This window comes from Hippocampus zosterae, chromosome 4 (genome assembly GCF_025434085.1).
Source record: "Hippocampus zosterae strain Florida chromosome 4, ASM2543408v3, whole genome shotgun sequence".
NCBI classification, from domain to species: Eukaryota; Metazoa; Chordata; class Actinopteri; order Syngnathiformes; family Syngnathidae; genus Hippocampus; species Hippocampus zosterae.
The window spans coordinates 6,193,111-6,220,563 of NC_067454.1; the positions used below are offsets into that span (position 1 = coordinate 6,193,111).

Sequence of the window (27,453 nt, forward strand, 5' to 3'; positions counted from 1 at the left end):
ATCATGTGCCAATATATATTGAAAAAAAATCCTGAATTTCTTGAACAGTGAAACTGGTGTCAGGGCTGATTTTTTTTTTAACTTTCCAGGCAGGACTACTACAAAAAGGGTTGATTATGTTCTGTGGTGCACATGCAGCATTATCAAGCATGGCTCTGGTTAAATGTAAGAATTGATTGATACCTAAAATGAAGACTGAAAACCCCAATTGTGTGTTGGTGTGCATGGTCGCCGCCTGCAATTGTGTGGTGATGGCTCGTCAAAGGCAGACAAAAGGGAACGATTATGATTATTTATTTTTTTTGGTCTCTAATTTCTATTTCAAAGTTGTCATTTGGCAAAATGACATCAATGACGGCCGCTCGACAAAAGTAAAACTTAAGCAATAAGGCCATTTTTCTCCAATGAGGCAGCAACTCATGGGTACGTTCCGAATTATCTTGTCGACGGGCCCGATCCATTTTTCCCTCCGTGGAGCTGTCATAGCTGCATCATTCCACACAATATGAGTCATTCTGTCACCCCGTAACAAGTTGATAACAATGTGTCTCTCTTTGATTGGCTGTCGCGAGTCACCACTTGTCCCGGTGTGTTATCTGACGGCCACGTTTCAATCGGAACCTCTGCAAATGTGGTGGTCCAGCCAGACAGTTCTCAGGACTGTTTTACGCACCCTCTTCAGCACTTGTTACCACTCTCCCACAGAGTACATATACACAAAATGATTCATTGCAAGAAGAAATGTGTATACCCTGTTGATACTGGGTCCACTTTCCAGGCAGTTAAAATGAAATGACGTATTTGAAAGGCTAACAAAATGAAATGCACTTTACAACAGTACGGAATGAAATTACAAATCAAAGATGAAATTAATCTCACAGGAAATGTGCTCATTTTCTAATTGTATGACTCATTATTCACGTCATTAAAAATGTAAACAACCTATTAACTACGCAATCGCATGAACAGCGCCTGAAAACTGAAATATTATTAATTAAAAGAATTTAAAAAATGGTAATTTCGTCACTGAAAATGAAATACAATCGAAAGTTATCTTGACAGGAGAACTGAAGGGGAGAACAATTCTCCCGTATCGCATTTATTTGTAAGTGTCACACAATAAAAATGAAAAAAACCCTCCATTATTGTTACAATACGCTCGGTCTAAAAAGTCAACCTTTTGAGCGCCGACGTGACGGCCTGAAATTCGTGCCGTCAATCACGCCGTTCCCTAATCGCAGTGCAGGTTGGAGCTAGTTTCTGACATTTCCACAGACAATGGGCTCGCCCCGCTGAGGAAATGTAATTACCAGCGGAGCATGTGGTGAAAAATTAATACATTAGTTAATCTGTGGCACTGGCAGAGAGTGTCAACATGGGAGCAGAAGAATAAGAAACGTCTGGAGATGACACAATCGCACATCCGGGGAGGGGGAGGACGCCCCCTTGAGGATCGGTTATTCAGGCAGAGGAGACCCCGTCCCGGTCCCCAAAACACACGAGCGTGTCTCGAACCAGCTGGCGGCCATTTCCACCGGGTAGATTTATGTAAGTGGCGAGGCGTATAGAGTATGAACGGCGAGGATGCCAGGGGAACATCTCCATGGCAACCGCATGGTTTCACGGCAGCCGGTTACTCGTTTGATTTCTTCTTTTTGCTTGCGCGCGTGCAGGCTGCAGGCGTCATCCTTGTTAATCGGATCCATCAGTTACACTTGCTTTGCAAAGCGCGCAACACCTCATTTCATCCCAAATGCACCTGCTGCAGTTCGTTTGGGCTGTTGCTTGAACTGATTCTCCATATTTGCGTGTCATCAAAGCAGCCATTTTGGGGCGAGGAGCGAATACCAGCCAAATAGGCCTGTAGGCTTTTCACTGGATGGGATTATAATGAGGCAACGCCGGTTTGGGAAACATGCAGCCATTTACACACCCACTGGCGTTTATTCCCATTTTCAGCTGTCCATGTGAACCCCCGTTCGTAAAAAGAACCAACAGCTGTCAAATAGATTTTACAATTTTGCCATTGCTCTGTAAATAACTGAATGGTTTGGGTCTTGACTACATGAAAGAAATGCTAATTGAATATAAACCCAGCAGGGCTCTGATGGTCAATTAGTGGAGCCCTTAATTCAAAGCAAACATGGTGAAGATGTGTTTAGCTGTTATGCTGCATTCAAATTGAATTAGCTGCCCGCAGAAGTGTAAATGCCTTTGCCTTTGAAAGTCTTCATTGAGTTGCCTTGTAAGTTATGTAAGTACAACTGCCTTGACTGCCTTTCCTTGACATAATCATAAACGTGCATGCAGCAGCGTTTCAAAAATGAGATTAGCTTTCGCTTAATTTCACGTTTTTTTTAATCTACTACAAATGATTTGAAAAAATATATTTATCTTTGTTGTTTGATCAAATTAAATATGAAATTTTATTAGAATTAAAACATGTTTTTATAAATAATAAAATAATTCAATTTCCATAAAATAAGTTAGTTTTTTTTTTGACAATTCATCATTATACCCAAAAAATGCCCCATTGCAGAATTATTGAATTTACGACAGTATTTTTCAGAGTGTAAGTCACACCAGTCAAAAAAAGTATCATGAACGAGAAAAAAAAACATCAGTCTCTCCAGACTGTAAATCGCATTCTCTTGGTAAACTTAGACCAATTAACAGTCGAATCGTTGGTCATTCGAATAATTAAAGAAAAAAAAAATAATATTAGTTTGTTGCTCCCCTCATCATTCTTATTTCTTCTAGACTTTTTTTGTTTGTTTAACGTATGCTCATGTATTAAAACATCCACACGGTTTAGCACCTTCTTTCCACTCTATTTTCAAAATGGCTTTACGTAACTTAAAATGAAGCGAAAATAGCTGATTTCACGAGTGGACATACTTTAAAATCAATACATGTCACTTTTTAAGCCTCACCATTGAGTTAAGACACCCACAACAAACAACGTATTGATCAGCAGAGAGTTAATGTGGTCTTTGGATCACATTAAATATGACATATTGTTATTGAGCAGCATCGGCCATGGATTTGGCCTCATGGGAGAATGTGCATGCATGCATATTTGTCATTTTAAAAGCAAAAAGTCTCCCCCCAGGGGTCATAAACATCTCTTTCCACACCAATGGAAATCACATTGGCAGGCTGTCATCAACCTATATGGGGCACGCGTTGAAGTACGGAAAAATTCAGGCCTCCGGTCGAAAAGACACAATACCACAATGCACACAAGAAAGTAAGTCAATAAATGGGGTTTAAGCCCCGGTCAGCCATGTTCGACCCAAGCCAAACACTTGTTGTGAGTGGATTCACAGTCGCGCTGATTGACTATAAGCCTGTCAACATTATTTTCGCAATAAGCGGGAAGATGAGGCGTCACTACGAGCACACGGTGGTTGCACTGTGCATTCATTAGTTGCTATAATGACACACTCCATTGGGACTCACATTACTCCAGCTATATTTAACCTAAGCTGCTCTGATTCCAGCTCAGCAGCGTGTCTAACAGCCTTGAAAGTATAAGACCAAAATGAAAGCTTCATGGCGATCCTCAAAACGATCATCCAACCTGGATGCTGTGTCCCGCCGCCGTTAGATGGCATCAGTCGCAAAGCTTCACCCTACCTGCTTCTCTTTGGGGATTATTTGGGCAAATTCCCTAGTAGGACTTCACCACAGCCTTGGACGTGAGCCAAAATGGCTGATTCGATCCAAAATGGCTGCTTGTATCCAACATTTCAAATTAAAAGTCTTGTGAGTCTTGGGTGTTCTGTCATGATTCGACGTCCACCGTATTTTGCGATGCTTGGCCAATTTTTTGTTGGAGCCCCATTTTTGTTTTGAGTCCACGAAATGTTTAAGTTAAAAAAAAATAATAAATCTAAATTTTGTCTTGTCCATCTAGGATACCTGCTTCCAGGTGGATTAAACATTTTGGACTGACAAATAACTGAACGTATTTGCAAATATGTTTGAACGTAAATACGTTTTTAACGGTCTTTAAAATGTCTGAACATTTTTATGTTTAAACAAGCAGTGGTTCGTATTGACCCATTCACATTTTTGGTGTATCAAAGACTGAATGTAACAGCGGCAATGTTGTCACTGTATTCGTAGAGCTGAGCCAGCATGATAGTTGACATTTGAGCAACCCAAAGAATGTGCTCCTCATGTTGACACAAAGCTAAAAAACTGGAAAAAAACTAAACTCACACTGCACGTTGAGCTGGATGGACGAGTTGGTCATGCCCACCACGTTTTCAGCGATGCACGTCAACTGGAAGTTGTTGTCGTCACGGCTGATGTTGAACAGTGTCAAGTTGATGGAGTGGATGTCGGGCCAGTAAACATTGGACTGAACACACACACACACACACACACACACTTAAATTGATAAAAAACAATCAGGGAGCCCTTTAACCATGTGCCAAGTATGATTGCTAGCAGTGGAGGGGCGGGGGGTGGAAAAAGCTCTATCTATCTATCTGGCTAGCAAGATCGCCAAATAAAAGTGGTCAGGGGCATCGTGGACTGCAATCTGTGTGAGACAAAGGTCCCTTGGGCTTTGGCTAACATCATGCTAATTAACTGAAGGGCGCTAATTAATGAGCTTGAGTACTACGCACTTAGCTTGTACACTTTGGGTGTGAATTTCTACAGGACCTTTTAAAGATATTAGTCAAGAGGTGGGGAACCATTTTTTTCCAAGCATGCCCGCCCTTTAACTACTCCAGGGTAATAAATACTGTATACTATTTATTTAGAAGTGTGTACATGTGTGTGCTTGTATACCAGGTGTGTATTGATGGAGTTGAGGCCATTGACAGTCCAGTCCACTTCAGGCAGGGGTGATCCGGATCCATTACAACTCACTGTCACATTGTCGCCTTCCATCACTAGCACGCTGCTGTGGCTCACGCTGATCTCTGGCAAGTCTATACAAAACACACACACACGGTGTGCGTTCCTATTATTACACGCCCGCGGGCGCCTTTGTTGACACGTTTTCACACTGATTCGCCTCTTGTGAATTTTATATATATATATATATATAAATAACTGCACAATGGCAGTGCGCCAATGCTCAGCACTGAGTCACTGTGCCACTCATCATTTGATTCCATCCGAGCGTCAGTTTGTCACTGCTCCCTTCCATTCCCCTGAGCTTGCACTTGTCTTCATGCTCGTACACTCATAGCATTTTGCTTGGTCGCTCAAGGGGCAGATTTTCACACGTGGAATTTATTGTGTTCCGTCGTAACGTTATTTGAAGTTATTTGTCACGTTTATACACCCACAATGCAAATTTGTCTGTCCTCTCCACGTCCAAATATAAAGGAACACGAACACAAACAATCGAGGGTGGGGACCGATTCAAGAGGTTTGGAGAAATATTAAAGTTGCCAGCGGTTGTCACCAGCTCATTTTGTATTTAATGAGGGTACCCACTTATGTTGTCTGTTCCTACACAAAGAACAGTGACAAATGTTCCGGTCACGCACTGATCACTACATCTTTGTCGGCACAGAGATATTTGCATGCAAAATGTGAGTGTACCACATTGAAAGGGAATGAGAGGAGCCACTTTTATTGGTGGCCAATGCAGTTAACTTTGTTCACGCCCACAATGGCGCATATTGCCGTTTTTTTGGTTTGTTTGTTTTGAAATGACTTGGCGCAAATTTATGCCATGTGATATGTGCCAAATACAAAAATAGAGAGTCCATATACATAGACATAATTACATTATATGGGTGCCCCTTCCCAACCAAGGGGGCACAATGGTGTCCCAAGGAAGAGTTTCATGGATGTCGCGGGAATTTATCTTATATCATTTATTTTGTACCAAAATTGTTATTAATTTACTGTGAATGTGTCTTTGTCAATCTATCTTTGTCGGCAACATACAGCGACAGGCAAAAAAAAAAAAAATGTATGCCCTTCCATTAGATGGCAGAAGGTTCAACTTTTACATCGGTAAACCGTTTTGATTACACACATCAAAGATCTGTCTTTTCATTCACACCGAGTGACCACGAAGCAAGCCTCCGCGTGTACTCACCACAGTTTTGGATGTACATGTGGTGCAGCTTCATCTTGGAGGCTCCGCTCCTACAGTACAGCTGTTGCGTGTGAAGGCCGGCCTCGCCTCGTTCCTGCCACAGCTGGATCCAGCGTATGTTGCAGCCGCAGTCGAACACCACACCGTCCAGGCGCCTATGACCGGCACGCATGCACACACACACACACGCACACACACACCATTTTTAAAAAGAACAAGGCAATTGAACCCGTATACATTTGCTCTGGTCGGATGGGTTAACAGAGACGACTGTGCTGTGCACCGCTCGGCCACTGTAACCTTTAATTGCAATAACTAGTAGAGTGCATTTGAAAGTATATGCACCACTCACATTTAAGAGGTTGCATCAGCAGGTTTCTTTACAATAGTCATCTTAAAACGCTTCCTGAAACCGGAGCGTTTATGGAGCATTACTGTAACTATGTCCATGATGGAATTGAAGTTTACTTCATGAACAGCTTTATTTATTCTGAATGGCAAACAGTACATGATGGAATGGATATGATATGTGGGCTACAGAAGAAAATGTGTAAAGAGGCAAGAACAGTTAGCAACATTGTGTGCAAAAACACAATTTTAACTAACGGTACTCTAAGGAGTGAAATGAAACGATACATGATTAGTAATATATGAATTGGATATGACACCATGCAACTTTATGTGCAAATGTGAACAACAGCAGAAAAAAAATAGTTTGCAGCTTTGTATGTACATAAAAATGATCACCGTATCATTATACATCAATATTATAAACAGTGGGGCGGCCCGGTAGTCCAGTGGTTAGCACGTCGGCTTCACAGTCCAGAGGTACCGGGTTCGATTCCGGCTCCGGCCTCCCTGTGTGGAGTTTGCATGTTCTCCCCGGGCCCGCTTGGGTTTTCTCCGGGTGCTCCGGTTTCCTCCCACATTCCAAAAACATGCGTGGCAGGCTGATTGAACACTCAAAATTGTCCCTAGGTGTGAGTGTGAGCATGGATGGTTGCTCGTCTCTGTGTGCCCTGCGATTGGCTGGCAACCAATTCAGGGTGTCCCCCGCCTGCTGCCCGAAGACAGCTGGGATAGGCTCCAGCACCCCCCGCGACCCTAGTGAGGATCAAGTGGCTCGGAATTATCAAGCGGCTCGGATTATAAACAGTCATGTAAAACGTTTGAGAGTCCTGACTAGGAAAAGGCGAAAATGAACTGGTGGGTGGTGCAGAAATGTGAGATTTCCATTTTCAAAGTGTAAAGATGTAATTTTATTGGCCACGTATAATTTTGTATTTCCCGTTTATGACAACACATACCATATCCACACACAGAACAATTTACAGAAACATCAACCCCTTACGAAACCGTTTCGGACATTTTCCATAAGAAATTGTCAAATTTTAAGTGTCAGCTATGTACGGTATTGTCTTCTGTCATTCTTGTAGTAAAAAAAAAAATCCCATGAAAAAATGTAATGCTACAAGCCGCAATGTTATGACACAGCGGTCCTCTGAGGTCAATTATCACAGTGGTTTGGTGCACTAGCAGCAATAATAATGACAAAGAGCCTTTCACGGCCTCGTCTGTTAGGAATTGATGTTTTCCCCCCGGTTATTTCCCGAATGAATGACAATCCAAAATCACTCAAGTGCCCCGGCCAAACTACCTGTCACACAGCAGACTGTGAGTTTATCTGCTGAATGCTGACTAGATGAAAGGTGCGGCGTGGTGCGACCTTCAGAAGTCTCTTCTTCGCTTCGTTGGCAATCAACTCACAAAATGTGGCAGAGACTGTGAAAACTGCATGGAGCTTTTCCCTCGTGAAGGACAATGGCGGTAAGAGCCACAATCATTCACATGCATCGACTTATCTCTGTCCGTGAACACACACACACACACCCACACACCCACACGCACTCACACACAAACCCTGAGAATATTGACTTCATCCAATAAACTCCAAATATCTGGCGTCCAAACGATCAAACAATGGCTCCGCACCAAAGCGTAATATATTCTTGCACAAGCGAGCGGTCTGACACTTTCCCATGCCAAAAGTTCAAATGTCAAGTTTTTAGAACCACCATTCTCGGGCTCCATGAGCAAGCCGGCGAGTGTCATCAGGCTCCTCCCTGAATACATTGCGTCGCATTCTTCCACTGTCACCCTCCTGCGCGTTCCCGTGTCCAATTTCCGAGCAGCGATTGGCCAATTTTGTCAGGATGAATGTCCATCCAAAGGAGTCAATGAGCATGAAAGTATGAATTATATATGCAATGGTTATATACAGTCTATATCAGGGTGGGCAAACTACGGCCCGCGGGCCGAATCCGGCCCGTTGGTCTTTTTAATCCGGCCCGCCGAAGGTTGGTCCACAATTAAGGTTCGATGTGAATGATTGCATTCATTTCAATTGGACTTGTAATGACAGGCATTTCACCGCCAGGTGGCGCATTGACTTGAAGTTGCAGAACACGGGGGGCGCGGGGAGATCTTTTCAACCACCTAGTACCTCTGTATCGCTCTACTTCTACCGGTCTGATCATAACCCATCTGCAGCGATGCACAGGCTAAAATAGGTCATCAACAACACGTTTGTCATTTTAAAAAAGTATATGAAGACCGTACTTTCATGCTTTTGTTCTGTTGATGTTTGATATGGACTGTCAACAAATTCAGTTTTTTTTTTCTTTATGTACCATAGCTCGTGCTGACCTGGCCCTTCTGTCAAATTTTAAAAGTCAATGCGGCCCCCCGAGCCAAAAAGTTTGCCCAGCCCTGGTCTATATGAAACCATGAGAATAGATTTTCGCAGGTGGATCTCGCCGGTTGTGAGCGACGAGGACTGAACCTTCTCACGTGAGACATGACGACCGTATTTTACGCACTATAAGACGCACCTAAAAGCATTCAATTTTCTCAAAAGACGACAGTGACATATTGTTTGCTGGGAAGTTTGTGCCAAGACTACAGAAGCGATTCTCACAGATATTTAGTGGAAGTAATCAAGAAGGAATCTGTTAGCAATTGAGTGGATATTTTACGGGTTTGAAAGAGGTCTGGGTCAGATATGATGCAATTCCGCGCCACGTGGGAGAAGTACTTATGAGGAACTATGTAACACAAATCTACTCAAATGTAATGAGTGTTGTCAAAAAGGCCAATAACCATTTACTATACCTTCAACGAAACAATCAAAATCTTTATGAGGGCTTGTAATGTTTGCTGTGGAGGTAAAACAGAACCTGCGCACTGTGTTTGTGTTGTTAGAATATCAATTATATGAAACGAGATCACCACCATTGAGTTCAGGTTTGATTTCTAACTTGCAATGTTAGCGTTGGAGATGTGAACAAATTATTGGTGGAGATTTCATGAATTCCCTACTCCACACCCTGGAAACGGTGGACTGCCAGTACGTTTCGCAACATCCTGTCGGTTCTGATTCTCGCGCAATCCCGTCGTCATGATTTGTCGGTCGCAAACTATGCGAATGAAAGGAGATTCCTCCTGGTTGGGAACCAATTTTTTTAGTTCTTTTTTTCCACATTTTCTTTTTTTTTTTAACCCGCATGTGATTGGTTAAGATGTACGCTGGCGTTTTGGTATCCGCACAAAGCAGAAGGGCGACGTGTGCAGTTACAGACAAACCGGGGCGAAGGGACCCACAAAAATGTACTTTCTGTATTTCTTTGGACATTACTTTTCCGTGGGTCTTCTCACGATGGCTGCGAAATTTTCAAGTAGCAATCCTAATTTAATGGAAACCTCATGGTTGGTCTTCTCCTTGCGAAGTGAACCACGGAGAATTGTCGCGAGGCGGAGCAGGGCAAACGAACCTCGGCCGACATCCACTCACTGCCTTCTATTCCACTCTAATGAGGCAAATTGCTAATACTGATTACCACCCTTATACATTACACACCGTCCCTCTGGAAGCGGTCGATTAGGGCAAGCACGCTACAACAAATAGAGAGATGATGTGCTGGAGGACGATCCATCACATCATGTGCAGTTATTTATGCCATAGGAGCAGAATCCAGATGTTTATGAATATTCATGAGGGATGCCAATTGTCAGCTTTAATGGTGCCTGTTTAAAATGACATCAGTCACGAAAGCGGGAGGCTACGACGAATGTCTTCCTGTGGCGCAAAGATGTCCAAAGAAGGCTTTATGTCCAAAAAATCCAAAATAGCGGGGGCTATCATTTTGATGTCTTCAAACGATCAATTTTAGGGACGAATGGATGCGGTTTTTCGGACATTCGGCGACGTTAAGCATTTTTACAGCCGCGCAGTCAGTTGTGACGGTGGTCTGCGGGAGCTGCGGCGGAACAGGGGGTGATGTCGCTCGCATCAATAGCAAAACGATCGCGTATGCGGAAGGAGGCGTCCGGTAGCGGAGCTTGAGGAGCTGCAGATGTTAAAGGTCGCAACTTCATTAAAGCCAGAAAGAAGCCGTTGCTCGGGATTGGGATTGCCATCCGTCCAGGTCAGTGGAAGCCATTTCATTCCAAATTCCGACTAAGGGCACTTAATCCTTCAAGACCGAAACGTTGAAATGATTGCTGCAAATTACACTCCTTTCGCTGAGTGCATCGGCATTGTGTTTCTCAATTCTTCACATTTCAAGAGAAAAAAACAAAAACAAAAAACACCTAAGTTAAAAAAAAAAAAAAAAAAGAATATTCGGCCGTTGCTGTTTTCGCATTGACGTCATCAGGTTCACACATATTTTTTTTTGTTGGTGGTGGACGTTCCGAAATCTGCTAAAAGAAAAGTCTAAAAATCACTGCAGTCTTTGTGTTTCTATGTTGATACTGCACAAACAGACAATACACACACACACACACACACACACACACACACACACACAAACACACACACACACACACCTCAGGAAAAAAGCTTCCAACATGTGGATAAATCCCTGCTTTTGCAACAAATCAACGCTTAGTGTCTTTGACAATGTTTGGGGTATTTTCTCGTCATACGGTAAACAATATGAAAAACCAATTATCGCCAAGCTTTTGTCCAGATTGTCTGCTTGGATTGATTCCAAATCACTCGAGCTCCTCATGAGCACAATCTTCATAGAAAATGCAGAGATGAATTGGACGGTAATGAACATTTTTTTTTTTTTTTAAACAGTGTACAACCCAATGCATCTTTATTAAGAAGACTGCAAAGGAGCAACTGGAATGCCATCAAGATTCCCCGCAGCTGCACTGGCATTGAAATAAAGACTTTTTATTTGAACGTTTCGTCACGTTCTCGTGTTGCCAACACGCTGCTCTTAAATGCACAGAGCTTTTCCCCTACTTGAGGAGGAGAAGGATAGATGGAAGTGGAAATTGATACCAGAACGTCATGGCAGGAAGGTTAACTTAAAATGGAGGTGCTGGTTAAGTTTTATAAATAGGTAATGAGTCCTAGTTGAAAGTGGTAACTTTTGAATGTGCACTCGATTTTTGCCTTATTTTTAATTTTTTTGGGAGTAATAGATTTTTTTTCCCCCTCTCTATATTGCTCTAAATTGATTCCAGCCTGCGCGCGTGTGCCTTTTAACTTGATCCACGCACACACGCTTTTGTAATTCTCACTCTGCCTACTTTGATGTTTTTCAACTGCCGCGCTCCATTCTGCTAATAGTTTACCCCCGGTGCCACGGAGCGCTAATAAAACCCGGGGTTCACGTCATGTAATTTACCTGTCATGCGGCCTTTAGGAAGCACGCTTAATTTATTATAATCCCAGTGGCGGAGATTACAGGTTGGATCCATTCACGTTTGGTCACGTAGTCAAAGGAAAAACCCATTTCACAGCACGGGGCAAAGCGAGAGAGCCAAGTTTGACTTTGCATCTCAAGAAGACGTGCTAACAGAATAAAAGAATTCACCGCCGCTGGGTACAGGATATTCCCTTCTTTCCGAGCACAAGACTGCTTCAAATAATCCTCGATCATCCCTTCCCGACGGAAGCCACTGTAGCACGCCTCCACCATCTTGGGTATTTTTTTTTCTTGGATTGAGGGGGGTGGGGGGGGGGGCTTAACGGCACGCAGACAAAGAGGCAAGGCAGTGTCACATAAGAGCATTTTCAATGCATATGCCACTGATAGATGACTTTGTGTCTGACATAAAACATATACATAAAATGGCTGCCCCGTTGTGAGATTTGCGGATGAAGGATGAATGGCTAGAAATGCCCAAAATAAACACGTTACTGTCACCGTCACCTGTTGCTGTGCCTCGGTGCGATACCACACAGTCTTCAACATTGATGCTACACTATCAGTCGCAAATACTGTACATTTGCAGCATTGTTTCAAGGACCCTGCTACCCTCACCTATGGTCACGAGCTATGGGTCGTGACCGAAAAGATCGAGATCCCGGATACAAGCGGCTGAAATGAGTTTTCTCTGCAGGGTGTCCGGGCTCTCCCTTAGAGATAAGGTGAGAAGCTCAGTCATCCGGGAGGGGCTCAGAGTCGAGCCGCTTCTCCTCCACATCGAGAGGAGCCAGATGAGGTGGCTTGGGCATCTGATTCGGATGCCTCCTGAGAGCCTCCCCGGTGAGGTGTTCCGGTCATGTCCCACCGGGAGGAGACCCCGAGGAAGACCCAGGACACGCTGGAGAGACTATGTCACCCAGCTTGCCTGGGAACGACTCGGGATCCCCCGGGGAGAGCTGGAAGAAGTAGCTAGGGAGAGGGAAGTCTGGGCTTCCCTGCTAAAGCTGTTGCCCCCGCGACCCGGCCCCGGATAAGCGGTAGATGATGGATGGATGGATGTATGTATGTTTCAAGGACACTCCACAGTCTCCACTTTGCTGTCAAGCTTGCCTCATTCTTCATTACATTTGCATTGTTGTAATATTTGAGGACACATGACAACATTCATTCATTCATTCATCTTCCGAAGCGCTTGATCCTCACTAAGGGTCGCGGGGGGTGCTGGAGCCTAACACAGCCGTCTTCGGGCAGTAGGCGGGTGACACCCTGAATCGGTTGCCAGCCAATCGCAGAGACGAACATCCATCCGCACACACACACTCACACCTAGGGACAATTTAGAGTGTTCAATCAGCCTGCCATGCATGTTTTTGGAATGTGGGAGGAAACCGGAGCACCCGGAGAAAACCCACGCATTCCCGGGGAGAACATGCAAACTCCACACAGGGAGGCCGGAGCTGGAATCGAACCCGGTACCTCTGCACTGTGAAGCCGACGTGCTAACCACTGGACTACCGGGCCGCCCACATGACAACAAATGATTGAAAAATAATAACAATTCCTAAAATAATAATCATGGGTTATCTTTTACCCTGCCTTAGTTGTGACTACCACAGTATTATACTCCACAGTGTCCACTTTGCTATAAAATGAGAAAATCACTATCCAAGAATAAATTAAAGAATGAAAGAATAAATAAATATTATCTCATATCTTTTAAGGCGCTTGGAAGCCATCTTACATGAACACTTTCTCAGCCTGCTAACTTGAATACAATGACATGATCTTTTGTCTCTTCGGTGAAAATGCCACAGTGCATGCCATACAGTTGAACCATTATAAGTAAGAATCCGATTTTTAATTGGGGGGGGGGGGGGGGTTCCATCCAAAATCATGCAAACATTTTAAAATACCAGGTAATTTATTCTCCTCTTTTATACTGTATATGTGTGGGACTTTTTATATCCACTCTACATGACATCCTTGTTGGTTTTTCTAAGACCAAGCGGGTCACAGAACCCTTGCTGATCCCGCCTCCTCGCTTTGTCTGATCGACGCATGGCTATGATGTCAGGACTCTACCCCTTGACGGAGTGACTCATTTTCTGCTACTCCGACTGACATCTCATACAGACATGGAAAGTGATATATATAAAATAATAAATGGAACTCATTTGAAGTCACACTGCGGTCGCGCTTCTCATGTACGAACAACAAAAGCGACATTTGTATGCATCTAAGTTGGCCGCTCTGGAGGAAGCACAAATCTGAGGCCGTCGTGCTTGCTGAGCCGGAATGAGGGATTTTGCTTCTGTGGAGGCTGAGCTTTGCCCCGGCTTGTTATTTGCTGCGTCTTGTCATCCATATCCTAAAATATCTGCTTAACTGATGAACTCGCTCCTCTCCCGATGGATTGTGGAAAATAGGCAGCTTAATTCTGTTAACTCCATTGCCTTGTTCAAAACGATAACGTTTCAAAGTTGTGTACATTATCTTTGTCAAACAAATAAAGACCGATGCAACTTTTAAGTCCCATGTCCATCATTAAAATCTTTTTTTTTTTTCGTTTCCTTCATTGGGGGATGGCAAATTGTTCAACAAATGTAGGTAAATATATGTGAGAATACATTTGTTGGTACTTCATAAAGAGTATATGCACAAAATAAGTTATTTAAGGAGCCCTATCTCTTGATTGTTTTTTTTAAGTAAATGAAGAGGGGAGACTAATGACGTCCGTCATAATTTCTTTTACATTTTTCTTTCCAACGTTGAGCTCTTTTGGTGTTCAGACGGCTTTGCAAACTAGTTTTGAATGCCCTTTAATAATGAAAAATGGCTGCGCAACAAGAAAGAGAGAATGCATGACTTCATCTCAAATACTGTACATGTTACAAGTGACCGCCTGGTCTGGGTCAGCTTTGGGGTGAAATGTAAATTTGGAGGGTTATGATATTAAGTAAAGCTACTGAAAGGTTTCTGTTCAAAACATTTTCTCTCATGCTATGGTTCTTCTGCAGAGTATAGGACTTAAAATACATGAAGATACGAAAACTGAGGAGACTAAATTTGGACAAACTGCGCACAAGCAACGACAGCCTCACTTCTTGGGGGCAAGCTTATTTTCCATTTTAACTTTCTCAGAATGCATCTTCTGCTCAGCTTCCAGCGGCATCTTGACAGCTTTGTCAGTTATTGCTTTTTTTGTTTTTGTTGACTGGCTTTTGGGAATGGTCGAAAAACTGCCAGGCTAAAATTCAGCCAAGTCGGTGTTTCTTCAGTAGACGGCGTCGGAGCTGGAGCAAAAGGTTTGCTCAGTAGTAAGAGCAGAAGCTTGATCAATAGCTAGGTCGGAAGGTTGAAGCACACGCTTAGTGGGTTGGTAGAGCTGGACCGGGATGTGCTGTTAACTTGTCAAGTTAGTCCCATTTCTCAAATGTGGCTTGATTTTATGGTCAATGGTTTTGCCCAAAAAAATCAGATTCGTACTGGATGCATTTGGTCAAATTTAGACCGCGGTAAACTGTATTTACTTAATTAAGTTACACCTTACCCAAGCCAAATTTGTTTCAACTGTCCCCGAGTGCATTAGCAATGCACTAGTTTAACATATAGCTAACCGAGTTAAAACATTATCAATTTGAATTAAATATACAGACACGTAACCAACATGACATAGGTTTCATGAATTCAATTACAGAGCAGGCTATGTAATCACACACACAAAAAAACATTAGAACCTCAAAATGTTGTTTTCCTTAACATTTTTTGAGGTAATAAAGTTTGGACCACTTGCAAGTGTTACCAGCAACCCATGATACGACTGTCCCCAGTGCCCCCACCCATTCTAATGAGAGTTGATAAAACACTAACATGCTAGCAGGCTATATGGTATGTTTAAATAGCATTCTCATACATATAGATATATAAATAAGGTAGCCAACTAAGAAAGCCAGTTGGTTGGGGATTTACATCAAGCCTTGTTTTTTTTTTTTCTACTATTGTTGATCAAATGTTAAAACACGAGCAGCTGGTATGCCGGAGTCCGACAGCCGCTTGCCAGATAATGAGCCATTCATGTAACTATAAAACAAGGTAGATGGCTCCCACTTGTCAAACAGTTAGCCAACAACTAATGTTGCAAAAATGTCATCTACTAATAATCTAAGTGCTGGCAGAAATAACTAAGCGTGTTACATTATCAATAGTCCAAGTGGACAGCTGGTCAGACAGCAAACATTACAAAAAAATAAAAAAATAAAAAAAGTTTGTACTTTTCCAAACAGGAACAAAGAGGCACAGCAATGATGATAGAGTAACGCCAGCAGGGGGTCCCGCTGGCTATTTGAATCCCACGCAGGAACCACAAAGAAGAACTAAGCAAATATCTGGAGCCGAATGCTGTAATTTTGGTGAGCAGCAGTAGTAAAAAAAAAAAGGGGGGGGGGGGTTATTTACCTTACATAGGTGCAGCTGTTTTGGTTCACTCAATGTCAATATGTAGTCTTGATGACTAAGTATGATGCTTTGTTTTTTTTTTTGTTGTTTTTTTTTTTTTAAACTGAACAGAACCCCCCCCCTCCCCAACATAACCTAACCACATATTCTTTTTCAATGAGTGAAACGCCTAAGTCTACTTGACGGAGGCGTTTATTGATCTCTATTGTGGTAGCCTGTTTACTGGTGGCTGACGGGAGTAGTGAAGCATAAATTAGACATCACAGTATTTCTTAAGCATAGCTGGTGGCTCAACTATTCATAATTAGCATGAGAACGGGTTACTGGGGGTGGGCCACATGCTCATCAACCGCGCCGCCCCTCGATTTAATTATTTCCACTTCGTGTTAATTGAGTCAACAAATTGGCTTGTAAGATCAGCATATTGCCTTCAAGTCCACTCTCCGTACGTGCGGCCCAGACAAATGAGACAGACAGTACAATAAAGGCGAGAGTTATACTGGAAAGAATAGGCTCAAAACCAGCGATGTGCGCGGGCTAGCATCGATAAATAGCTGCTCAGAAGAAAAGTTAAAGAAACTCACAGCTCGGCAAGTTGAAGGTGCTTGAAGAGCTGCCAGGACAAAGTGCTGAGAGGATTCTTCGACAGGTTTCTGTAAGGGAGAGAGGACAGACTGGAATGAGCCAAATGGTGCATTCACTGACAGTGGTCTTTGAACACAACACAGCCAAAAAATCTGCCTCATGTTGCCACGCTTAGCGCTGTAACGTTTAGCGCTCCATTTTTGGGAGGTTTCTACTTCCCATTGGCTTGCTAGCACTCTGTATTGACCATTTTTTTTTTCATGGACATTTTTAAGTTATTGTTATTTCTATTCCCCGATTAACATGACATCCGCATTTCATTTTACTCAACACTTGTGTGACAGTCACTAATCTTATCGAATGCTCTGCTCTGCTAGCTTGAGCCATTGCATTAGCTTCTCGTAATAGCCGCCCCCGACTGGCTAATGGATCTCAATGGGAAATGTTACTTCAGGAGAGGAGATGAAAAAAAATAACCCAAAAAACAGGTACCAGTTGTAATTCATATTGACTCATTTTTGCAGCTATGTTCTGTTTTTGTTTCTTCACAATCCAATTGCACATTTGCTCTTTGGGGTCATTTTAATCGTTTTGCCTTGCTCTTGAATTACATTTCCAGTCTCTTTCTCCCTTTCCATTTGCTGTACGATATCAATCTGCAACAAAATAAGAGCCCTCGAGGGGGTAAAAACACATCTGCAGGCTTCCGGATTAGAGAATGGAAATAAGCACTATTGATAGAGAAGAGACCAAAACTGAGACAACTCAATAAAAGAAAGTTGAAAGCTTTTTAAGTGGAATAATTCAATCCACTGGGACGCCACGGGCCATGTGGGCGAAAGACGCAGAATTAGAAAAGAAAAAAAAAAAGGCAGAGCAACCAGTTATGGAAGCGCAATGTGTTTAAAAATGAATGTGGGGCATCTGTCCGTGCGCTCGTCAAGATTTGTGGCATGTCGGAGAGAGTGTTAGCGTTAGGTCATAAAGCGCAGCAACAAATCCCATTATTAGCCCAGATGGCCGCACATGAATTACACACACACACACACTCACACACACACACACACACACGTTAGAAATACAGCAGGACACAAACATCCTGATTGTGGCAAATTACGCCTCGAAACGAGTGACATCAGCTGTTTCGTATGTCTGCTCGATGATCTTCTACGGTTTGCGTCTCCTTTTTACGGTTCAAGTCGATGATTCTGGTCTTCTTTATTGCTTTGCGTCTTTCACAGATTATGTCTTCTACGGTTCGTGCTTCTGCGTTGCGTCTTTGTGCCTTCTATGCTTCGGATCTCGAGTTGTGTCTTTTATGTGTGTATTGCGGTTCAGGTTTTCTGTGGGTCGCGTCTTCTCTTCGAAGTGTATTCGACGGAAGAGTAACGTCTTTTATGGTTCATATCTTTTATGGGTCACCTCTTCTTGCTTTCAAGTTTTGTCTGGTTTTCTTCTTACTTGAGTGTCTTTTTGGATGTGTGTCTTCTACTGAGTCGTAACTCCTATAGTTGTTGCCTTCTATGGTCTGCATCTTTTATGGGTCATTTTCATGGTTTGTGTACAACATTATATTTGCATATTTTCATTGTCGTTTGTTTGGTTTTCCTTCTACTATTTTTGTCATTTATGGGTGACATCTTCAAAGGCTAAATTTTGTATGGTTAGTGTCTTTTACAGTGTGCGTCTTCTGCAGTTCATGAGTCTTTCATAGGTTGCATCTTCTTCAATTATGATTTTTTCCCCCCTCTCCAAGCGCATAAACCACATGTATCAATATACATCTTAGTCTTTTGTTTTTTAAATAAAAACATTTTAAAAAATAGTAAACCACACAAGCGCTGTTGTGAAATGTCAACAAAAATGTCAGCTTCCTCAGGGCTGGGAAAAAAAAAAACAACATCTATTTCAAGATTGACACGCATTATATTTCAAAGTTACACATATTTTTGGGAAAGTTGATTCCATGTTAATAACTGAAAGGTCTGTGAGGTTGGGAATGTTGCAAACCAACCAATAATAGTTTGCTACGGCAACAAAAGACTGTCGTCCTATTCTAATAGCCCACTGACCATGTTTCTTCTGCTGCTGAAACGTCAAAGCACAAGCAAAGATGCCAGTGAGCTGCCATGTTACGTTAATTAGGCGAGGCTACGGTAGCAGGCGGCACGCCCCGGCGGAATAGTTGCCAAACAGAATTGTTAAAGAGGCATGGTGGGCGCGTGTCTGTAATCAGAAGGTTGAATTTAGCATTCAGTTTGTGGGCCAGTGATGCTGTCATCAATATTAACACAGAGCTGTAGCTGTTGGAATTGCATGGATTGGTATGTGGAAGTGATACATCATGACTGTTCTAAAATCTTTGCAGGTTGGGCAGCAGCTAATTTTAGTCTGTCGTGGAAGTTATGCAAAGTATTTTTTGGTGTTCTGAGTGGCTTTCTCAGTGCATTTCTTTTCAAAATCAAATTATCTGTCGTTCATTTAGTGGCGGCCCGGTAGTCCAGTGGTTAGCACGTCGGCTTCACAGTGCAGAGGTACCGGGTTCGATTCCAGCTCCGGCCTCCCTGTGTGGAGTTTGCATGTTCTCCCCGGGCCTGCGTGGGTTTTCTCCGGGTGCTCCGGTTTCCTCCCACATTCCAAAAACATGCGTGGCAGGCTGATTGAACACTCTAAATTGTCCCAAGGTGTGAGTGTGAGTGCGAATGATTGTTCGTTTCTGTGTGCCCTGCGATTGGCTGGCAACCGATTCAGGGTGTCCCCCGCCTACTGCCCGGAGACAGCTGGGATAGGCTCCAGCACCCCCCGCGACCCTCGTGAGCATCAAGCGGCTCGGAAGATGAATGAATGAATCATTTATTTTTAATGGTGATGTTGTGTTAAAATGATATCAAAGTGTTTTTGGGGTTATGTTTTGAGCTATATTTACAGAGCTCCATCTCTATGCCGAGGGAAACAAAACTTTTTTTTGTGTAAATAAATTCATTTTCTGTGCTAATTTTCTCAAGACTCAGCATCTACCCTCTCCGCCGGAGCACTTGGCCTTCATCACCTTCCGTCTTTTGGTATTCTGGTGACGCTAACACTGATTTGTTTATATATTTACTAATTCACTTAGACCCTCCACTTCCATTCCCCTCAGCGGCTCCCCCCAATCCAATTTCAGCTGACATTTCTTGTGGAGATGCGAGGGATGACCTTTGAAGACGCCGCGCTTCCTGACAGAGAAGCGAAGGAGAAGGGCTAAAAATAAATAAATAAAAATAAACAACAAACTCGCAGCACCAAGGAGGAGCGCAGCTCGTCGGCTCATTGGAATTGTCGGCGGACGACTCGTGGACCGCTTACATGTCGACCGTTTTCGGAATTGTTTGCGACAGCGTTAATTAGGGTTGTCAAGACAACTGATAAGAATCCATTTGTAGATGAGTCCGAGTCATGGACAGTTGCTAGTTAGCGCAAGTAGCTAACGCAGCTGCCTTCACTCTAGGAGAGGTGCCCAACCTTTTTGTACCAAAGATCGACTTTTCGATCAACCAACTTCCCGTGATCGACCCGTTGCCGCGCACACACACACACACACACACACATATACACACGCACGCCATGATGAGCAACAGCCTGACACAGAGGCATGCTATGCACTTTTGTTAGCCTGTTAACTATCATTGCTCACAGGTACCGTTTTAAAGTGCTTCCCTCGGCCTTCAAGATTCCTATTCTTTGCCCGTGCCCTCAGTAAATTGTACACAAAACAAACTCTGAATGACAATAATGATAACGATAAAAGATATAGCGCAACAGCTCAGATCACGAGCTACAATTTCAGACTGCCGAGCGCTAACAACTTCCGGTGACGCAGATCATGCGTCACTGTAGGATAAAGATTTATCTGCTTTATTAGATTTTATTTTTTAAATACTTTTTGTGAAAATGAGACTGATATACTAACATGCACAAAGACACACAAATGGTTGTTTTGTTTTTTATTTCTCCTCGACACCCCTCGCGATCGACTTGGGATCAGTCAGCGATCTACCGGTCGATCGCGATCTACCGGTCGATCGCGATCAACGTAATGGACACCCCTGCTCTACGGTGTTATACGATGTTTTTTCTCCCGCTCCATTGCATTTAATTGTTGAAGCTCAAGCTAGAAGAAGTATAGATTTTCAAGTGATCATGATTTATAGGCTTGGACGGTATACACGACAAGCATCGGAGCATCCTGCTCCGTCACTCTTCAAAGATGCCGGGGGTAGGGGGGACAACCAGAATCTCAAAGTGGGGATGTTAACGAGTAGCCGGCCGCCTAATGAAAATTGTCTTCAATCTAATGAGAGCCACGAGTGGTTGCCGCTAGACTCCCAACCTTTTTATCCGCTCTTCTGATTGCATTTGCTCGTCGGACCGTTTGTTGGATGGGATTGGGAGCTGCACGGGAGCCGCTCTGGCCGCAGTCGCCGCCCCCGCTTTATGAAATGCCTCTTGGTGGAATCAATAACAATGTTAGACTTGATTAAAACACCAATAAGGACCCTCCGCAAAGGATTTTACCCATCGGACTGCTGCCGTGCAACAACCGCTTTGTTATTTTAGGTTTTTGTTTGGTTTTTTTTTCTTCACAGAGAAGCGAGCGAGTTGTTGGAGCAAGATTGATTGTGTTTGCATGTGGCCTGGAATGTTTGCATTCTTCCTGCAGGGAACCAACACGCTTACGCAGATGGGAATACAAAGCCACCGTGAAGGCTCGTCTCCTTTGTTTGTTTGGAAGCATTCTGAAAATGCCAATACGGCTATTAGGAGTGCATCGGTTCATATAACTGCTATTATCTAGTGAACGATTAACTGTACTGAGGGTCGACAAAAAAATATCGACCGAAAATACCCAACCTAATCTTGGATCGAAACCAATATTTGAAATCCTAAAAACAGTTTGAAGTCACCAAACCTAACCTCGAAACTACTTATTCATTCATTCATTCATCTTCCGAGCCGCTTGATCCTCACTAGGGTCGCGGGGGGTGCTGGAGCCTATCCCAGCTGTCTTCGGGCAGTAGGCGGGGGACACCCTGAATCGGTTGCCAGCCAATCGCAGGGCACACATAGACGAACAACCATCCACGCTCACACTCACACCTAGGGACAATTTAAAGTGTTCAATCAGCCTGCCATGCATGTTTTTGGAATGTGGGAGGAAACCGGAGCACCCGGAGAAAACCCACGCAGGCCCGGGGAGAACATGCAAACTCCACACAGGGAGGCCGGAGCTGGAATCGAACCCGGTACCTCTGCACTGTGAACCCGACGTGCTAACCACTGGACTACCGGGCCGCCCTACCTCGAAACTAGTGACACCAATTTTTTAAAATATTTTTTTCCAAGGCAGATACGGATTTATTTGTGTCGTAATTAAGCCGCCAATAACCGATTTTCGGAGCCACAGTCTTTGCAGGAAGTAAAAAGAGAAATAATGGTGTCAAAATTGGATACAGAACTACCAACACTGAATGTTTGTTAAAATAACCAATTTTTAAACATGTTGAAGGTTTTTCTTTTGGACATATAGAGAATATACAGCTTTGTTTTTAAATTCTAACCCCCCCCCCCCCCTCCCCACCAAAAAAGCAGGGAATTCCCATTGTCCTCCGCCTTGAAATAAATGAAACAAGAAAACAGCTCCCTCAAGTTTTCTCAAGTAAAAACAAAACGTTTTCCAAAGTGTCAATTTGACTGATATGTTAAACGTTTACTTATTTTAAGTTAAGATATCCTTTATTTGTCCCACACTGGGGAAATTTACAGCATGTTCATTTGCATGAAATGTTCATTTATCTTGGTTTCAGTTTTAAACTAAAATAACAGATGAAGTGAGTTGCCTCCGGCAGCAGCATTTCCCTAAGTGAAAATTTCAAGATGAGGCAAGTTTATTTATTTTTTTTGTATTATACATTTCACGTAGAGGACGACAAAAGATACAAACAACGTCAACGGAACAAAGAGCAAAACTGTCAATCACATTCAACAAAATATCAAAGAACTTCCAAAAATCCCCCCCCAAAAATTGGATGATTTTACACGACAGCTATTATAACCAAGCATCGGTCTAGATAAATTAAAAGATAGTGTGCAAATGGGAATTAAAGCAAGAAAAATATTGAAACAATAAATGAATCGTTCCCCGATATGAATCCAGTATCCAACCGATCTCTTATTGGCCTTCAATTATTAACATTTTTAAAAAGCCAATGCTTTTTAAAAAAACTCATCAAAATACCCAATACCAGCGCCAAAAATTGGCCCGGCCGATAATCGGTCTATCCTTCCCCCGAAACCCTAACGAAGGATTGAAACCCAAATTCGGAGCTCTGGCTTCACCCCGAACCCTTGCAGGTTAAAATACTTGAAACAGCTCTCAATATGATGCGTCACAGTTGCCCAAGCACAATTACAGTACTTCTTGTACTGGCACTTATCTAATATTGCTAATATTAGGAATATTATTCGACTCATGTTTTGGCCATCCCCTAGATGTGTTTAACTATCCTGTACTTCCTCCCAGCAATCTCAAGTCCTCCACATGAGATGACAGCTGGGCCAGAGTGCTTCAGGAAGTCTCCACCGTGCCAGTATGCAACCCCCCCAACACACACAAGCACACAAACACGAGTCCCAAGGAGGGGATTTAACACTGCTACAGTTAATTAAAGCAGGACGAGGCAGCCGCCTGCCCGTGCGGTTTGCCACACGTATTGTTTCCAGCTGCAATGAGATTTGATGAAGCCCAGCAGGAAAAAAGGAAAAAGAGAGGCACTGTGTCACCGTTGGGTACAAATGTGATTATCAAGTCGACAGCACTTGGCTTGTACAAAAGCTGATGATTTTTAAAAGTCGGTTAACCGTGAGGAGGTGCAAATTCAAAATCGTGACCGTTTCAACCGGTCTTTCAAGAGACTGTTGTTCAATGCCAACGTAGGAATCATGAAAATTAGTTTGACAGATTGCTGAATTAAGTATGTCATAAAAAGCGAGTGTTTAATATCAGCGAATCACCAAATATAATTTGATATGAATCATATTCAGGGAAATAAAATGTATCTCGATTATAACTCTTTTTTTGTTTGTTGGCCGTCGTATCATAGACAAATGTGTAGATTTTTTAAATGTGAAATAGAGCAAACAAGCCCAGCTAATGTCACACAAACGCTCCCCCGCCCCTAAAAAAAAATCCTCTTTCGAAGCCTCAGCAGCATGGACATAAAGAGCCCGCGAGGTTTGTTCATTTCATGAATTGTTTACAGCATCGCCAGACGCTCTCTCGCTCGCTCTCTCTTTCTTGTTGTTTTATTGTGTTACGGTGAGATGAATTCGTGCTCCGGCTGCTGAGGGGCTGCGGCGAAAATGTAATTCCTGTGTCGCATCAGCGCTGTGCCTTTATTAATTTTACAAGGCTGCCGCGTTATTTAGCCTCATCACCGAGCGTGCGTCGGTTACCGCGGCAACCAAATCTCAATGTTTTTTTTTTAAAATGAAAAACATGGAAGGTCGACCGTAAATTTTGCAGGGGGAAAACAAAACAAAAAATACGCCGCCGTGAAGGACTCTGTGTATCCATCACTTTAATGCAGGGAAACGTTTTTCCGAGGACCACTTACGGTATAACATAACTCAATCATTTTCAACCATATCGGTGCTGATTTACTTGCACCGATTCCACGAACAAAATGGCAGCAAAAAGAGAAAACCTCGAGCAGAATCAGTTTTCCCAAACGGAAATCCCGCATTACGTCAGAGGGCTGTGATACGTCACAATTCTTAGAAAGTAAATTTTTGCATGTTTGTTTTATCGCCGGCCCCCATATATAGATTTTCTAACATGCTACAAAATTTGCGGACCCCAGTTTGAGAACCACTACATCCGTGAATATATAATGACCTATACGTATCGAGTGAAGCGCTTTTTAACAACCTGTCGCTTGGCACGTTGACTATTTCCATTTCATTAAAGGGGGGGAAAAAAAGAATGTGAAGAGTTTCTCCTTGACAGGCCTCAAGGACATGCAAGCGTTTCAACAGCCTCACTTATAGGCTGTGCCGGCATGCAAATTTATGGAAATGCAGGTAAGGTCGGCGGAATGAAGATTTACCATGCAGGCATCTTCACATAATGCCTTGTTATCTTCAAGCGATGGTCCGCCGCCCACATCGTGACAGAATAGGCGGCGGCGTAACAAAGACATATGAGGGGTTTCAGTTTCGCATTGTGAGTATGCGTGTGTGTGTGTGTGTGTGGAGGAAGTGGAGTTGAGGCTACTCGGCAGCGGGGTTAAAGGTGATAGATGAGTGACAAAATTAAATAAAACGTCAAATATCGTCACAGTAAGAGCAGAGGGAGAAGACTCCATGGGAGCTGCGGCAAACTGTTTGGCGCAATGCATTTTTTCAGGCCTCAAAGCAAGTCACTTTGGACTTGGAATCCAAATTTTGCATTGTTGGAAGACCCACAAAAATAAAGTCTCATGAAGCCATGTCTGAAAACACAATGTTTGCCATTTGGATTTGAAGTCCCACAAAATGGAATCGGAAGTAATTTTGTCAAGCCCCCCCCCCCCCCAAAAAAAGTTTCACCTGAAAATATGACATTTTGAAGGCATGTTTAATCATAAGAATACCCACCAAAAAGTCTTAAGGAATCTTCTGAAAATAAGGTTGCCATTTGAGTTGGAAGCCCCCCCCCAAACTGATTTTGTAATGTAAAATTTGAAAGACAGGTCTGTCATGAGTAAACCCACCCAAATAAATAAATAAATAAGTCATCCTGATTTAGAAAAAAATTACTCAGTAAAGCACTCCGTGATGCTGGATGCTCTCTTCTTGTTTGGACAACAGATGGTCTAAAAAAATATTTGTTTGGCAATGTGCAAACAAATGCAGCCAAGAACAAAAAAGAACAGGCCAAACATTTATGAGTCCAATAGGTGGCAGCGGATTAAAAAAAAAAAAGTACACATCAGTTTGGCAGAATCACGTCAAAATATCATTTTGTAATGATGCTAACAAACTAACAATGTAGCTGGAAACAAAACACTTGCAGTCTTTTGAAGAAGTCATCGGAGAACAATCATAAAGTTGAGTAGCTACTCAAATAATGTTGCTTATAAAAACCCAAAGACTTTGATTGTCGTCAGAGGAAAACAGCCAATTAACAGCCAAAAGGCAGAATCAGAGTTTCGCGCAAATATGACATAGCAGTTGTAGCCAGATGTTCCTCACACCAAATAATCAATGTATTCATGAGACGTGTTTTTCTGCCCTTTCTCTCTGTGCAAATACAAGCAGAAGGATTGGCGAGACGTTGACGCCGTAACGCGTGGGCACAGCTGGCAGTCTCTCGAGGCGGCCAGCCAGCGCAGCTGTACGTGAGCCGAAAGACAATGACACGGTCGCGCCAGAAGAACCTCCCGTTTCGGTGAGGCAACGGCACGCCGGTTCCGCGCTTGATGCGACACAAACGAGCCCCGCTCAATTCAGATCATGAAAAAACAGCTTCAGCAGCGCAGCTGCAGTGATTCCGTCTTGCTACCAGCTTGTGTTAGCCTACACGACGGATGGGAAACTTAAATGCTGCAGTCGGCCACATTTTTTCGCCAGTGCTACTCGGGTGCGGTAATACCGGTCCGTGGATTATTTGGTACTGGGCCACACAGAAAGAAAAAAAGAACTTACATTACTTCCGTTCAATTTATTTCGGAATTTGAAAGATGTTTTATTTTGAAAAATGACTGGATTCTCTGTTACATCCGTCGACAGTATGTCAATCTTGACGCAGTTCAAGGCGCGCTTCTCAGTCATGTGATAGGGTACCGACCGCTAAAATGAAACCCAGAAGCTAGCAAAATGAGTAAAAAAACAAACGTCTTTGGGAAGAGGAAAAGGTTGGGGACCGCTGGGGTTTGAGAGCTCAGAGAAAAGGTACGGGCACTTTTGAGATCAACAATGCAATCATTTTCGTTCAGGGACGTATTTACTTCCACAAAATACACTACTAATATGAGTAAGACCACTCGTTACTGGCGCTGATGTTTTGCTAATGACAGGATGTTTGTCAAAGACTTTCGGAAATTGTTAAACTAAAGCCGAGCACGCAGCTCAAAACTTTTTATTTACATAACAGTGCCATTGTTGTGCTGGGGAAATCAACCTGTGACCATTGTGAAGCAATCCAATCAAGCACTCAGAGGAACTGGAGGATTATCATAAATGACTTGTCAAAACACATACACAAACGCACACAAAATACGCTCCCTTTTTTTCCAGTCTGTAAATAGTTCCACACTTAATTAAAATGTCATTAGGACTTGCCAGGTTGATGAGTGCACATTTTTCAGCAAACGTTGGTCAAGAACTCACAACTCAAGTGACCTCAGGGATGTTACAATTAAGATCTTTGATCTAAAGTGTCAGTTATTGCCATTTTCATTCTTCTTCATTTCATGCCAAATTATTATTAAAACTAGATCCATGTGCGTACTTGTTTTCTTTTTAAGCGTTCAAACGTGAACCGTAGTGTTTACACCCAAAATGGCTGCTTCAATCCAAAATGGCCACCTTTTT

The 27,453-nt window shown here is 42.9% G+C and overlaps 1 protein-coding gene and 1 long non-coding RNA gene across 3 annotated transcripts in view; one reads left to right on the plus strand and one right to left on the minus strand.

Moving 5' to 3' along the window:
* ntrk3b (neurotrophic tyrosine kinase, receptor, type 3b) overlaps positions 1–27,453 on the minus strand; it is a 173,455-nt gene that overhangs the window by 81,938 nt on the left and 64,064 nt on the right. For both annotated transcript variants that reach the window (XM_052064302.1, XM_052064301.1), the window contains exons 4-7: positions 16,842–16,910; positions 6,077–6,231; positions 4,807–4,949; positions 4,228–4,369 (exon numbers count right to left, since the gene is read on the minus strand). In XM_052064302.1, the coding sequence (XP_051920262.1) occupies positions 4,228–4,369; positions 4,807–4,949; positions 6,077–6,231; positions 16,842–16,910 (509 nt within the window). The remainder of the gene's footprint in view (positions 1–4,227; positions 4,370–4,806; positions 4,950–6,076; positions 6,232–16,841; positions 16,911–27,453) is intronic.
* LOC127600059 (uncharacterized) lies at positions 6,795–8,447 on the plus strand. Its single transcript, XR_007962233.1, has 2 exons — positions 6,795–6,852; positions 7,233–8,447. It is a non-coding gene; the product is annotated as an uncharacterized LOC127600059 (long non-coding RNA).